At 38.7% G+C, this 16,327-nt stretch overlaps 1 protein-coding gene across 4 annotated transcripts in view; it reads left to right on the plus strand.

Moving 5' to 3' along the window:
* UBR2 (ubiquitin protein ligase E3 component n-recognin 2) overlaps window positions 1-16,327 on the plus strand; it is a 122,799-nt gene that overhangs the window by 41,867 nt on the left and 64,605 nt on the right. For 3 of the 4 annotated variants that reach the window (XM_062186131.1, XM_062186130.1, XM_062186128.1), the window contains exons 5-11: window positions 269-399; window positions 1,753-1,891; window positions 4,005-4,067; window positions 9,240-9,360; window positions 11,025-11,132; window positions 11,785-11,873; window positions 12,967-13,065. In XM_062186131.1, coding sequence (XP_062042115.1) covers window positions 269-399; window positions 1,753-1,891; window positions 4,005-4,067; window positions 9,240-9,360; window positions 11,025-11,132; window positions 11,785-11,873; window positions 12,967-13,065 — 750 coding nt within the window. Of the gene's footprint in view, window positions 1-268; window positions 400-1,752; window positions 1,892-4,004; window positions 4,068-9,239; window positions 9,361-11,024; window positions 11,133-11,784; window positions 11,874-12,799; window positions 12,899-12,966; window positions 13,066-16,327 lie in introns of all 4 variants that reach the window. The other variant, XM_062186129.1, reaches the window with a different exon arrangement.

The raw sequence follows: 16,327 nt of genomic DNA on the forward strand, positions 1-16,327 counted from the left end.
TATAAAGTTGGTATTAGTGTTAGAGATCCAAGAATACCATACCAAAATGTTTAGATTAATTCTTCAGGTATTGGAGGGCCTTTGAATATTTCAGTTCAGTTGACTGAATAATTGGAATTATTCTGAACAACACTTTAGGAAGGTTGAATTTGTAGGCTGTATGTATAGGACTAAATTCACAGGATTTTGAGTGGTGGAGATGTGATGGAGAAGAGAAATAATTGCATTTAACATTGTTTCATTTTTTAAAATCTGTTCTTTCTTTCAGGATCCTCTTGTGCATTTGTCAGAAGATGTGATAGCAAGAACTTACAACATTTTTGCTATTATGTTTCGCTATGCAGTAGAGATATTAACCTGGGAAAAAGAAAATGAGCTGCCAGCAGAGTTAGAGTTGGAGTGAGTATAACCCATTTGTTCTTGGTGTATGAGGAACTTAACTTTCACACAGCTAGGATAGGACGTAATCTTTATTTTTAAAGGTTTGTTTATTTTTGAGCAAAGGGAGAACTCTTCTATCTGCTGGTACTGATGTATTCCCCAAATGCCTATAACAGCTGGGCCAGGCCAGGCTGAAGCCAGGAGCCAGGAACTCCAGCTGGGTCACCCACATGGGTGGAAGACAGCCAAGTACTTTGGCCAGCGACTGCTGCCTTCCTAGGTGCATTAGCAGAAAACTGGTTTGGAAGCAGAGCAGGCAGAACTCAAATCGGCACTCCAGTATGGAATATGGGCATCCCATAGCAGAGTGCCTGGGTTTGAGTCCCTGCCCCACTTCTGATCCAGCTTCATGGTGATGCACATGCTGGGATCAGAAGGTCATGACTCAAATATTTAGGTCCCTGCCATCCACACGGGAGACCTGGATGGAGTTGCTGGCTCCTGGCTTCAGCCTGGCTGAGTCCCAGCTATTGGTGGGCATTTAGGGAATAAACCAGCTGATGGAAGGTGTGTGTGTGTGTGTGTGTGTCACTCTTTCACATAAATGAAAATTAATAATAACCAGCTTTTTAAAAATGCATTTTTTAAGTCCGGTTTTAACCTAACAGTAGCCTTGATTTTATAGTTTTTAAGTATGTGTAATCAGGGTTGGCACAGTGGTATAGTGTGGTGCCGGCATCCCAAATGGGATGCTGATTCAAGTCCCAGTTGTTCCACTTCCAATCCAGCTCCCTAGTAATGTGCCTGGGAAAGCAGTGGAAGATGACCCAAGTGATTGGGCCCCTGCACCCTGGAAGAAGCTCCTGGCTCCCGGCTCCTGGCTTTGGATCAGCTCAGCTCCTGCCATTGCAGCCTCTTGGCAATATTAGCATTTGGGACCAGATTAATTCTTTGTTATGGGGACTGTCTGATGGATTGCAGGATTCTGTTCTTTAATAACATTCCTAACCCCAGTCATGAAAATGAAAATTATTTCCAGACCTTGCCAAATGATCAGCTATGGGACGTAGGGAAATACCCAAGTTGAGAACCACTAATATCCAATTCTGCCTTTGAGTCTTGGATTACTTCTCTAGCAGTTCTGTAAACTTGCAGTGCTATTACACCATGCTGTAGCATCCTGCTGTTCTTGATGAGACAAGTTCTGGAGTTTTATGTTCAATGTCTGTTTTCCCCCAACAGACTGCAATGTCATAGAACACAGAGACCACTTTCCCAGTATATGCCCAGCACCTAGCACTGACATAAATCAACCTGGAACACAATATGAAAATAGATAACGCAACTTATCACTAATGTCTTATTCCACAGAGAGCAGAGTGACACCTACTATTGCATGCTGTTTAATGATGAGGTTCACACCTATGAGCAAGTTATTTATACTCTTCAGAAAGCTGTTAACTGTACACAGAAGGAAGCTATTGGTTTTGCAACTACGGTAGATCGAGATGTAAGTAATTTCATCATACTGATACCACATAAAAAACTGAACTTTTGCTCCAGATAAGTTACTCCAGAAGATTGAGTTAAAATTTTTTAAAAATTTTATTCAAATATTGGCCCAACTGTATATTGTATATAGCTGTAAACCATTGCCAGGTAGAAAGTTTAAGATGAAACATTGATTTAGTTACCCTCATGCTATGCAGTGATTTAAAATATTGTTATGAAAATGGGAATTATAGAAACCCAGATTAGATGTTGCTTTGTTCAAGGAAATATACTTACTAATGACTTGAAACAATTAGGAAAATTTTAATTTACTTTTTGTGGGTGAATAGGATGAACTTATAAATATTAAAAATCAACGAGGCCAGTGATGTGGTGCAGCAGGTTAAAGCCCCAGCCTGCAGCGCCAGCATCCCATTTGGGTGCCAGTTCAAGTTCCGGCTGCTCCACTTCTGATCCAGCTCCCTGATAATGTGCCTGGGAAGGTAGTGAAAGATGGCCCAAGTGCTTGGACCCCTGCACCCATATGGGAGACCAGGAAGAAGCTCCTGGCTCCTGGCTTTGGATCAGCTCATCTCTGGTTGTTGCGGCCATCTGGGGAGTGAACTGTGTCTCTACCTCTCTCTGTAACTCTTTCAAGTAAAGTAAATATTAAAAAAAAAAAAAAAAATGGGGCATGCACAGTGTATAAGGTGCTGTTTGAAGCACCACATCCCACACCAGTGCTAGGATTCTAGCTTCCTGCTAATGCACACCCTACGAGGCAGCAGGTGATGACTCAAGTAGTTCATTCCCTGCTACCCACATGGGAGACCCAAATTGAGTTCCAGACTCTGGCATCAGCCTGGCCCAACTCTAGCTATTGTGGGCATATGGTAAGTGAACCAGCAGATGGAACATCTATCTGTGTCCCTCTGCCTTTCACATAAATAAAATAAATAAATTACTCGGCCGGCGCCGCGGCTCAATAAGCTAATCCTCCGCCTTGCGGCACTGGCACACCGGGTTCTAGTCCCGGTCGGGGCACCGGATTCTGTCCCAGTTGCCCCTCTTCCAGGCCAGCTCTCTGCTGTGGCCCAGGAGTGCAGTGGAGGATGGCCCAAGTGCTTGGGCCTGCACCCCATGGGAGCCCAGGATAAGCACCTGGCTCCTGGCTTCAGATCAGCGCGGTGCGCCGCTGCAGCGTGCCGGCCACGGCGGCCATTGGAGGGTGAACCAACGGCAAAGGAAGACCTTTCTCTCTGTCTCTCTCTCTCACTGTCCACTCTGCCTGTCAAAAAATAAATTAATTAATTAATTAATTAATTTTTTAAAAAAATTTATTTATTTGAAAGGCAAAGTTATAGAGACAGACAGACACATACACAAACACAGAGAAAGAGAGAGAGAGAGGTCTTCCATCCACAGTTTGCTTCCCAAATGGCCACAACAGCTGGAGTTGGGCCTATCCAAAGCCAGGAGCCAGGAGCTCCTTCCAGGTTTCTCATGTGCATGCAGGAGCCCAAGGACTTTGGCCATCTTCTACTGCTTTCCCAGGCAGAGAGCTGGATTGGAAATGGAGCAGCCAGGACTAGAACTGGCATCTGTAGGGATGCCAGCCCTGCAAGTGACAGCTTTACCCACTACACCACACCTGCAGCCCCTACTTAATTAGTTTTTTAAAAATTACTAGAGTTGGCTAGCGCTGTGGCTCACTAGGCTAATCCTCCGCCTGCGGCACCGGCACACCGGGTTCTAGTCCCGGTTGGGGTGCCGGATTCTGTCCCTGTTGCCCCTCTTCCAGGCCAGCTCTCTGCTATGGCCCGAGAGTGCAGTGGAGGATGGCCCAAGTGCTTGGGCCCTGCACCCACATGGGAGACCAGGAGAGCACCTGGCTCCTGGCTTCGGATCAGAACGATGCGCTGGCCGCGGCAGCCATTGAAGGGTGAACCACCGGCAAAGGAAGACCTTGCTCTCTGTCTCTCTCTCACTGTCCACTCTGCCTGTCAAAAAAAAAAAAAAGAAAAAGGTTACTAGAGTTTTTATATGCTAAAGCATGTTTGTTTCCTGGTTAAGAAGTTATTTATATTTAAAATAATGTATTTACAGGTTACTATAAATATTTTTTTTTGCAGGGCCGTAGGTCTGTTCGATACGGAGATTTCCAGTATTGTGAGCAAGCAAAATCAGTTATTGTGGTAAGTGATTTTGACATACTGTATTATTATTTATTTCTCGTTTAAAATTAACTCCATATTTTGCCATTTATAAACATTTTTTTCTGCTTTCACGAATGTAAAGCTAATATCAATCAAAAATCATGTTGAAAGGTAATGTTTCATGAGCATTGTGTTATTGCTTTATCTGGATTTTTTAAGCAATGTAAGATTGATGTAGAAAACAAATATTTAAGTAAGATTTATGTTTGTTATCTTCCTATTTTTGCATCAGAAAAATCTTTGAAGTTTTTTTTGTTTTGTTTTTAATTAATTGGGTTTAATTCACCTCTAGCACCAAGGTTAGAATCCAGAGACAGTTGTTTCTTGGTGTATAATGACAAGATATATTCCCTATCCAAATATAAGTTATTATTTTCCTATAAAAAAGTGCTCCCCACATTACTAGATTTATTTTTGAAAATTAGAATTTATTTTTAACTACTCCATAAAACTGTATTTCATCAAATGTTCTTTTTTTAAAAAGTATATATTACAAAATATTTTAAAGATATAGGCAAAAATAGATATAATACAATAAACACCTATATGTACTTAAATTTACTATATTTTCTTCATCTTTTAAATTAAAAAAATTAAGGTCCTTATATCTTCTCTTCCTAATTATATTAACCTTCTTCTTTCCCTAGAGATAACTACTCCAACTACTTCAATTGATTCACTTTTTTCATTCCTACTTTATCCTTCATATATAAATCTATGTAAACAGTATATGCATTGATTTGGAAGCCATTAAACATTATATAATAATATTCTACTGAATATGTTATATTGCAATTTGCCTGTTCACATCAATCTTGTTTTCAGAATTATCTGTGTTGATATAAATTGCTGTAGTTCATCCATTTTCTAACCATTATAAAGTATTCCACTGAACAATTTAAGGTGCTTCCAGGTTTTTTTGCTATGAGAGATAATTCCTGCTGTGAATATTCTTTGGTCTCCTTTGTTGCATCCATGCAAAAGTTTCTCTAGGGTATATTCTAAGAAATGAGATCTCTTGAGTTATGAGGGAGAGTATGAACATTTTTCAGCTTTACCAGATTTTGCCTAGTCTCCAAAACAGTAGTTCCTGTTTCTCCACAACTCTGTCAGAGCTGCATGTTGTCAAATCTGATGTGTATGAGGAGGTATCCTGTCACTTAAATTTTCTTTTCCTTGACTTCTTAGTATCTATTTTATTGTTCATTTAAGTTTTCTGCAAACTTTCTGTTCAAATCCTTTTCCCATCTTTTCTGTTCTTTTCTCATATTTTGTCTTTTTCTTTCTCATGTATTTGTGATGCCTCTCACTGAGTAAAATCTTTAAATTTTAATGTAATGGATTATCTTTTTCTTTATTATTTGTATGTTCTAAGAAATTTTTCCTTGCTGCCTGAACTTACTGAATTTAATTCTGCAACAAAAACTGTATTGTGGTCATATACTAAATATTCCCATTCTTGGGAAGTACATACTGAAATACCTAGAGATAAAGAGCTGTGATGCATATAACTTCAGTGGGTCTTTTCTTTTTTAGTATCTGTGTGTGTGTGCGTGTGTGTGTCTGTGGAAAAAGACGATGCACACATGATAAGGCAGTGGGGATAAATGTTTGCTGCCGATGCATCTGGGTGAGGGAAAGGGCATGAGTATTCTTTCTACCGTTTTTGTGCTTATTGTAAGTTGAAATTATTTCCAAGTAAAAAATCAAAAAGTATTCATCAGATACTGAATCCTGAGTTATTACAACTCTGATGTTCAAATACACTCTTAAATTAAGTGGGACTTGTAATAATTCTGGACTGCTGTTTTTCAAAAGAATGAGAATGTAAAATCCAGAGACAGCGTTGTTTCCTTGATTTTGTTTATGTTTTATTCTATATTTTTAGTTTGATATCTTTTTATGTATTCAACTATATCTTTCAATTTTTTCCTTTCTTTGAAAAGTTCTTATTTATAATCTCTGGTGGCTGCATAGGAATGGACAGAGAGATTAATGTTATGGAAGAGAGAGTTCAGAAATAGATACTCATATGAGGAAAATCAGTCAACTACAAGAGACAGTGCTTATTAACCAAGACTGGAAGAACCCCAAGAGTTTTTTAAAAAAAAAAAAAAAATGTTCACACTTTGGCTATATGAAACTGCCTAGCAAAAAAAAAAAAAAAATTTTTTTTTTTGACAGGCAGAGTAGACAGTGAGAGAGAGAGAGAGACAGAGAGAAAGGTCTTCCTTTTTTTTGCCGTTGGTTCACCCTCCAATGGCCGCCACGGCCGGCGCACCGCGCTGATCCGAAGCCAGGAGCCAGGTGCTTATCCTGGTCTCCCATGGGGTGCAGGGCCCAAGTATTTGGGCCATCCTCCACTGCACTCCTGGGCCTCAGCAGAGATCTGTCCTGGAAGTGGGGCAACCGGGACAGAATCCGGCGCCCCAACCGGGACTAGAACCTGGTGTGCCAGCGCCACAGGCGGAGGATTAGCCTAGTGAGCCACGGCGCCAGCCAATAGCAAAATATTTTATAAATGAAGTCAGGAGGTAAATAGTAGATTTGGAAAAACTTCTTCTAACACGAAGGATGGGCATTTAACATTTAACATTAAAACAGAGAGTTCCTATAAATTGTCAACTAAAGAATAAAAACTGGAATAGAAAACTGGGCAAAGGATATGAAAAACTGGATCATACCTGGGAAAAGTATGTCGTCAATATATATTGGAAGAATCTTGGACTCACTAATTACCAGTTAAAAAAAAGATTTCATACCCATCAGAAGAAGAAAGAGTGGTAAAATATCTTGTTTGCAGAAATGCAAAGAATAGGAATATATACAAGTAATAATAAATTGCTACAGCATATTTTAAAAAAATCTAGTAATGGATATTAAAGCTTTACCTCTCCTAGAAAAAATATTAAAAGATTTATTTGTTTGTTTGAAAGGCAGAGTGATAGGGAGGGAAAGATAGAATAAGGAGATCTTCTATCTGCTGGCTCACTCCCCAAATGCCCACAACAGCCAGGATGAGACCAGGGCAGTCAGGAGCCCAGAACTCCATCTGCGTCTCCCACATGGCTGGCACAGACCCAACTACTTGGGCCATCCTCCTCCTCCTTCCAAGGTGTACATTAGCAGGAAGCTAGATTGGGAACACAGTGAAGCTAGAATTCAAACTGGCAGTCCAGTATCGGGTGTAGCACTGGAAATAGCAACTTAACCTGCTGTGCCATGATGCCTGCCCCTCTTCTAGGAACTTATCCCATAGAAATACAAGTACCACAGGCCAGCATTGTGGCATAGCAGGTAAAGCTGCCACCTGCAGTGCCAGCATCCCATATGAGTGTTGGTTCGAGTCCCAGCTGTTGCACTTCCGATCCAACTCCCTGCTAATGCACTCAGGAAAGCAACAGAAGATGGCCCAAGTACCTGGGCCCCTGCACCCACATGGGAAAACCAGCTGAAGCTCCTGGCTCCTGGCTCTGCCCTGGCCCAGTCCTGGCTGTTGCAGCTATTTGGGGAGTGAACCAGAGGGTAGAAGATTCATTCATTCATTCTCTCTCTCTCTCTCCCTTTCAAATAAATAAATAAATACTTAAAATACAAGCCCCTGTAAATGTGTGCAAGATGTTCAGTACTGCTTTTTTTATAGTCACAGAAGACTGGAAACAACTTGAATATGAATGTCCTTTTCCAGAGGATGTTTCAATAAATCCACACCACAGAATATTATGCAATAATTAACAAAAATAATAATACATTAAAGCTAAGAGGCTTAAAAGAATACATAGTATGCTATTTTTGTAAATCAAACTAATAAAAGTTTTTATAAATGTGTACATAAGTAATATATATATAGAAAATCTGCAGAGATGTACCTACCATGTTAATATAGGTAATGGAGATGAGATGAAGCAGGGGATGAGAAGAGGATCCAAGCAAAAAACAAAAAGGGGTGAGACATTTGGAAAAAGGATTGATAGATTTGAATAGACATTTCTCTAAAGAAGATACACAAATGGCCAAAAGGCCAATAAGCAAATGAAAACTTGTTCAACATCACCAGTCACTAGGGAAATGCAAATCAAAACCATAGTGAGGTACCTGCTTGTGCCCATTAGGATGGCTACTATTAAAATACAGTGACAATAAGTGTTGGCAATAAGAAATTGAAACCCTTGTGCACTACTGGTGGAAATGTAAAGTGTGGCTTCTGAGAGAAACAGTATGGTAGTACTTCAAAAACTTAAAAATAGAATTAGCATATGGTCTAGCAATTTTGTTTTTGGGTGTATACACAAAAGCACTGAAAACAGTCTCAGCTATTTATAAACCCTCATTCAAGCACCATTATTCACAATTGCCAAAAGGCAGAAGCAACCCAGTTCTCTGTTGATGGATGAATGGTGAAACAAAATGTGTTACAGACATACAGTAGAATGTTGTCTAGCATCTAAAGAAAGGAAGTTCTGATGCTTGCTACGACGTGGATGAAGCTTGAGGACATTATGCTAAGTGAAATAAGCCAGAAACAGAACGATAAATACTGTGTGATTTCACTTAGGGGAGGTGCCAATGTGGTCAGGTTCATAGCGACAGAAAAGTAGGCATGGTCTCAGGCTGCTGGTAGGTGAGAGGAGAGAGGGCTTATTACACAGCTGTAATACAAGTTTCAATTTTGCCATATGTAGAATTTTTTACAACAGTGTGAATATACTTAACAGCACTGATATATTTGAAAATATTTAAGATGATAAATTTTACATTAGGTTTATTTTACCATGATTTTTTAAAAAGTGTCGATAACATGATCACATCATGCAATGAATTAAGTGTGTGACTGTACTAAGAAATTAGTTTAAAGACATAAAGCGAGTTTAAGTATTTAAATCATTCAAAATTGGTAGGGCAGATTTTAAGTATAAGACCAAAGGTTCAGGTTATTCATAAGCTGAACCTTCTTACATTTTCTTTTTTTAAGATCCCTTCTAGAAAATTATGATCTGAATCAAGTAGGCAAATGAGGCAGTGTTTTTCTTACACATATACATGAAAACTTCGTGATAACAATGGTCATGTTAAATAAAAGTGTTAACTTCTTTGTGTCTATAAAGTACCCATTTTTAAGTTGTTCTTTTCATTCTGCCATTTCTTTTTAAGAGAAATACCAGTAGACAGACAAAACCACTCAAAGTGCAAGTCATGCATTCGTCTATTGTCGCACATCAAAATTTTGGTTTGAAGCTTTTGTCTTGGCTGGGAAATGTTATTGGATATTCAGGTAGGTTCATAAAAGTTTGTGCTAATTGACTGTTAAAATGAACTCATATGCCCTTGGTAAACTGTTTGGAAAATTATATTAAGCAAAATGATTGATTTCACATTTTAAAATGCCATCTCAGAACATCTTTATGTTCAAATTTTACCAAATTTGGTACCACAGGACTTTTTTTAAATGCACACAAAGAATCCTTTTATCAACTAAATCTAGGAAATATTGAGCTAAATAATTATAAACCACTTTAAAGTGCTAATATAATGAAAATCTCACAAACTTGATGAAAGAACTTTTTTTAATGGAACATTCTGATGGAACTTCCACTGAATAAGCTAGAAAATTACTCTGAATAAAACATATGTGATTAGCAATTTAAATAATATCACACTATGTTGATATCCTTGTTTGGTTCCTACAACTTTGGGTTACCAATAATTTGCAACTCTAAAAATTTATAATTTGGAAGTTGCTGGATTTTGTTTTGTTTTTCCATAGTCTACAAATTAGGAAATTATTCTTTATATTATAGTAACAGAAATAAGAATTTTCATGTCCAAAGCCAAAAATACAAGTTTAGTGTACAAATCTAAAGGGTAAAATAAGGATAGAAGTAAGCTGTCCTACTGTTCTTCAGCAAGATTGTGGGTAAATGACATTCTATTATTCAATACAAAGAAAATTCCAAAAATGTTTGTATTAAAAGACTACTAGAAAGAGCATTGCCATAGAACTGACAGTTAAAAATGTGAAGGTATGGAAGCATAGGCATGACTTTTTAAGTGTCTTTTCAATTTTTTTTCTTAGTGTCATATTCTTTAGTTTTGGTATTTTACATTGGGTACCTACTTGCCCAGTACTGAACAAGTGTTAATGAGTAGTATCAGGACAGATTTTCTACTGAAAATTTTCTTTGAGAAATGTATCATTAGTAATGTAAATACTTACATTTAATACGTACGAGATTTTCTCTTTAGCCTTTTAAATGATTCCTATTTGGCAGTTTTTATAATTAAGCTTAAAAATTGCTCTACTTTTTTCTGATTATTTTGTATGCTTAAAGACTAAAAACAGTGATTTAAATGATAAAATGTAGAATAAAAAAGTGTTGAAGTTTGGATGTTTTTCATGTTTATGCGCATATATGAAGAACTTTTCTATAGTTTAGATTTAGAAGAGGTAAGAATCATCTTCAGCACCTTTCATGCTCAGGTTCGAGTGATTTTTTGTTTAATAAATAAAGAACATCTTGCATAGCATTAATAAAATGCACTGATAAATATTATAATACAGAAACCATGCATTCTTTTAAATGTTAGTAATTGTACTTGCCTTTAGTTTTAATGGAATATATAACAGTTTTACTATAATTGGTTTAATTAGCTTGAAGAACAATATTTTCAGGGATTTGTTTACACCGTAGGATGTCATTACCTTTCTGATAGACATATTTTGATTTTCTGGAGATAAAAGTTGGTATGTAATGTGAGGGTTGGAGTTTTTCTCCTTTTTGTCTAAGTATTAACTAAATGTTTACTTTTCCTGGATAAATTTGACCTTTAATATAAAACATATAAAATCTGTAGATTCATTTGAGTGTCTCCTGAAACCTCATTTTATTTTAATATTTGAAGTTCCCATCTCATGACTACTTTTCCTCCTTTTTAAAGATGGCCTGCGTCGAATTTTATGTCAAGTTGGATTACAAGAAGGGCCAGATGGTGAAAGCTCTTCTCTGGTGGATAGATTGATGCTCAGTGATTCCAAATTGTGGAAAGGTGAATCTCTTAACTACTTTTAAGGTAGAGAGAGAGCCTCTTTAAGTAATTGCGATTTTAAGATTTTTTCATTTGGGAAGATGTTTAATAAATACATTTATGCTTTTTAAAATTAGCATTGCAGATATAGTCTGAAAAAGATTTTTGGGGCCCATGTTCCAAATTAAATAGGCTTTATATTTTTCTTAGAAAATTATATTTAGAAAACCTGATTTTTTAAAAAAAAAAAAGATTTATTTATTTTATTGAAAGGCAGAGTTAAAGATCTTCCATCCACTGTTTCATTTCCATCACTGTTTGATTCCCCAGATGGCCACAGCGGCCAGGGCTGGGCCGGACTGAAGCCAGGAGCTTTATCCATATCTCCCACATGGGTGCAGGTGCCAAAGCACTTGGGCCACCTTCCGTTGGTTTCTGAGGTGCATTAACAGGGAGCTGGATTGGAAGTGGAGCAGCTGGGACTTGAACCAGCATCCATTTGGGATGCCAGCATTGTGGCAGTGGCTTAACCCACTATACCACAGTGCCAGCCCCTAGAAAACCTGATTTTATAATTAAGCAGATTGGAGATATTTTGTGCTAACTCTGGAAATGTAATTTTTTTGGTTTGTTTAGTATAGCCTCATCTTACCACCTGTTCTTTTCCTGAAAGGTGCTAGGAGTGTGTATCATCAGTTGTTCATGAGCAGTCTGCTGATGGATTTGAAATACAAGAAATTATTTGCAATTCGATTTGCAAAAGTAAGTGGTTTCTCAGTTTGGGAGTTTAACAAAGTCAGTCATATATGGAATAACTGTAGCCTGTGATTGTATCTAGACATCAAAAAATTAGCTTCTGATGATAATATGTCAATGTACTGATATTAAATTCTGAGAAACTTATAATCTATCTTTTATCAGTAGAACAAAATTATAGCAGTGAGACTTTCTTGTAACTTGAATGTCCATCTGTATAGTGCTGGTGATAAGAGATGATCAATTTAAAACTTTGCCATTGTGGATGATGATACTATTCCTTTTAAAGTTCATATAAAAATGATAATATTAGTTGAAACAACACGTAATTATGGACGTGACTTAGGAACCACGAACTCTAGGTTGTTGTAGTCTAGGTTCTCCCTTTCAGCAGCACGTGATTAAGCTAACCCTATATTTTTTGTCCTCACTTGAATTAGGAATGCTTAACTGAGGAGGCATATAAGAATCATTTGAAGAGCTCTTTCAAAATATATATTTGTGTTCCGTTCTCAAATCCCCTGAAGCAGATTCACCAAGAGTGGAGCCCAAGCATATGTACTTTGCAGGGGTCATCAAATGATTCTGATAGGCATCCAGGAGTAATCCAAGTCTGGTTTCATCAGAGACAGTGTGGTGCTACTGTGGTTTAGCCTCACCAGCATTCAGTGGCATCCCAGGATGTTATTAACTGTTATTCCTGGGTGGGCCGATAAACTGCCATTGTGCTCCAAAAGAATCAATAGTCACACAGGATTCCACAGATTCCACAGTGAATCAACACTCATACAGGATCTAATTGGTAGAAATCATCCCAGTATCATTGTCATAGCAGTGTTATCTTACTGACTTCCTCCAGCGCTGACTTTGCATTATGACCCTTAGAGCTGTGGTCACTGTGGGTTAGAGGTGAATCTCCCCTTGTTGTTTAGAATTACCAGCAGTTGCAGAAAGATTTTATGGAGGACGATCACGAGCGGGCAGTGTCGGTGACTGCTCTGTCTGTCCAGTTCTTCACCGCACCTACTCTGGTGAGTGTGCTTGACTTTCTTTGTAACTGATAGCTGGCACTCCTTGCCTTTTTTTGCCTTCTTAATAGAACTATGAGCGTTTGCAGAGTGATTATGTGACAGATGACCACGACAGAGAGTTTTCAGTCGCAGACCTCTCGGTTCAGATATTCACGGTTCCTTCACTTGTAAGTACTGAAAGACTAGAAGAACTTTGTTTTCCATTAACAGAAGTAAAGCCTTAAAACAAAAAGGGAACAAAGATCTGTGTGTTCCTGAAGATTATTATGCTAATGGGCAGTTAGACTCCAGATACCTTCAGTCCCCTTCAACCATACTGGAACATAGCCCCAAATAACCGAGCAATCTGAGGGAGTAAGTCACTTAAACTCAATCCACATAGTACTTCTCATAGTACTTCTATGAGGGGTTGAACTGCTAAGTTAACATGAAACTGATTTATCCTTGACAGTAGGATCAGCCCGCACACTGTGTGCCATCTCACAGTTTAAAAAGTCTTCTTCCCGTTTGGGAAAGGTATAGGCAGTCAAATCAGGTATGGGTGGTTCACTAGCTGCTTCTGAAGGCATCAATATGTTTTAGTGCTATATGGAAATCAGAATTCATACTTAATTTGTTCAACAAATTTATCTAGCACCTGCTATTTATTGGGCACAGTTATAGGCTTTGATAAATTTGTAGTGATATGGTGGTCCTTGCCCTGATCGAACTCACCATGGGGACAAAACTCACATAGTTAATTAAAATTATCATGCAAACTCTGTGAAGAAATTGGTTTCTTTGAGAGAGAATAATGTGAGGGATCTGACCTTTTCCCATAGTTCAGTGAGGGCTTCTCTAAGGAAGGTATCTCTATGCAGGGGCATGAGAAAGTCCTGAAGCAGGGAGAACATTAGATGGGAAACAGGGCTAGTCAGTACCCTTAAAGATCCTGGAACATGGAGCAGAATTGTATACATTTAAGGTGTTTTGTAGCTATTTTAACAAGATGTATTTTCCAGGTTGGTTTTTTTTTATGACTGATTTTTCCCTCATATTTCTTTTATGTTAAAAAATATATAATATAGTACAGTTGAAGTGCCCTGAAGTCTGTTCACCCACTAATGAGCTATTATTATAGGCCAAATAAAGGATCTATTTTTTTTTTATTTTTTTATTTTTTTAAGATTTATTCATTTATTTGAAAGGCAGAGCCATAGAGAGACAGAGATCTTCCATCTACTGGTTCACTCCCCAGATGTCCACAATGGCCAATGCTGGGCTGATCTGAAGCCAGGATCCAGGAGCTTCTTCCAGATCTCCCTTGTAGGTGCAGGGGCCCAAGCACTTGGGCCATCTTCCACTGCTTTCCCAGGCCTTAATGGAGAGCTGGATCAGAAGTAGAGTAGCCAGGACTGGAACTGGTGCCCATATGGGATGCTGGAACTGCAGGCTGTGGCTTTACCCACAGCACCACAGCACTAGCCCCTGGGTTTTTATTTTAAGAGTATGGGAAGCCATTGATGAGTTTTAGGTAACATTTCATTACATTTGCGGTTTTAAAATATCATGTTGGGGCCAGTGCTGCGGTGCCGGCATCCCATATGGGCGCCGGGTTCTAGTCCCAGTTGCTCCTCTTCCAGTCAGCTCTCTTTTGTGGCCTGGGAGGGCAGTGGAGGATGGTCCAAATGCTTGGACCCCTGCACCCGCATGGGAGACCAGGAGGAAGCACCTTGCTCCTGGCTTCGGATCGGCGCAGCACCGGCCATGGTGGACATTTGGGGAGTGAATCAATGGAAGGAAGACTTCTCTCTGTCTCTACCTCTCACTGTCTAACTCTATCTGTCAAATTAAAAAAAAAAAAAATCATGATGTTTGTAATTGGAGAACAAATTGGAGGAGATTAAAAGTGAGTATGGGCCAGCGCCGTGGCTCACTTGGCTAATCCTCTGCCTGCGGCACCAGCACCCCGGGTTCTATTCCCAGTCGGGGCGCCAGATTCTGTCCCGGTTGCTCCTCTTCCAGTCCAGCTCTCTGCTGTGGCCCGGGAAGGCAGTGGAGGATGGCTCAAGTGCTTGGGCCCTACACCCACTTGGGAGACCAGGAGGAAGCACCTGGCTCCTGGCTTCCAATCAGTGCAGCGCTCCGGCCATAGCGGCCATTTGGGAGGTGAAACAACGGAAAGGAAGACCTTTCTCTCCGTCTCTCTCTCTCTCTAACTGCCTGTCCACCCCCCCCAAAAAAAAGAACAAGTGAGTATGGAGAGCCTAATTCGAAGCCAGTGTCATGATCTAGAAAAGAACTGATGGTCACTTGGACTGCACTGCTAACAATGGGTATAACAGTGTAATGAGAGATATTTTAGGTAGCAAAATTTATAGAACTGACCAGGTAGGTTTGAGGTATGTTGAGCTTGGTGATTGATTGGATGTTGAGTTTGAAGGAGACATATAAAGATGATTCCTAGGATACAGAGAATTGTCAGAGTGAGTAGGACTTATAAAGAGGAAAAATGACTTTTTTTGAAAAAATGAAAAAATGATTTTCAGTTGAGTCAAGGTTTAGTTTGAAAGGCTGGTGATACAATCTCATGTGCATTCTAATCTATTTCCCTCTTCCATTGATCTTTTTGTCCATTGCCATGCCAGTACCACACTTGTAGTAACTATTCACAGTCTAATATTCCATTCTGATATCTTAGAGTACATACCCAGGAGATGAATTGCCCAGATACAGGATACATACGTGCTCAGATTAAATAGGTTCTACCAAACTCTTCCAGAATGGTTGGGCCAGTTCATGGTCTGTTAATAATGCACGAAAGTTATAGATAGTGCTCCATAGTCTCACCAGTTTTGTAAAATTTTATCTATTCCAATGGGGGCATAGTGGTTTCTCCTTGTGGTTTTAATTTGCATTTTTCTAGTGATAATGAGGTTGAATCCCTTCTTACATGTTGTTGAATATCCTCCTTTGTGAATGCCTGCTGAAGTTTTCTGCTGATTATCTCTTGGATCCTCTGCTTTTGTCTTACTGATCTGTAAAAATAGTTTTTTTAAAACATAGTGTATATTCTGCACACAAATCCTTTTTTGGATATATATTACCAATATTTTTTCCTGCTCTACAGCTTATCTTTTCACTTCATTAATATTGTCTCTTATCGAGCAAAATTTATGATTTTAATATCTTCTGGTTTTACCAATTTTTACATTATAGTTAGCACTTTCTATACAATCATTTCTTAGACAATCATTGTATGTCCAGGAAGAAAGACTCTAAGAGCATTTCCCTTTTGTAAATGTTTAGTGGTAAAAAACTGCTAACACGTTTTGCCTTTTGATGGGAGACTTCAGGGGTTAGGAGATTTCCTTTTTTTGCCTGTTGTACTTGGGTCATTTACATTTACTTGCTTTTTCAAAAATACATAGATATATGTATATACGTAGA

This window comes from Lepus europaeus, chromosome 3 (assembly GCF_033115175.1).
Source record: "Lepus europaeus isolate LE1 chromosome 3, mLepTim1.pri, whole genome shotgun sequence".
Lineage (NCBI taxonomy): Eukaryota > Metazoa > Chordata > Mammalia > Lagomorpha > Leporidae > Lepus > Lepus europaeus.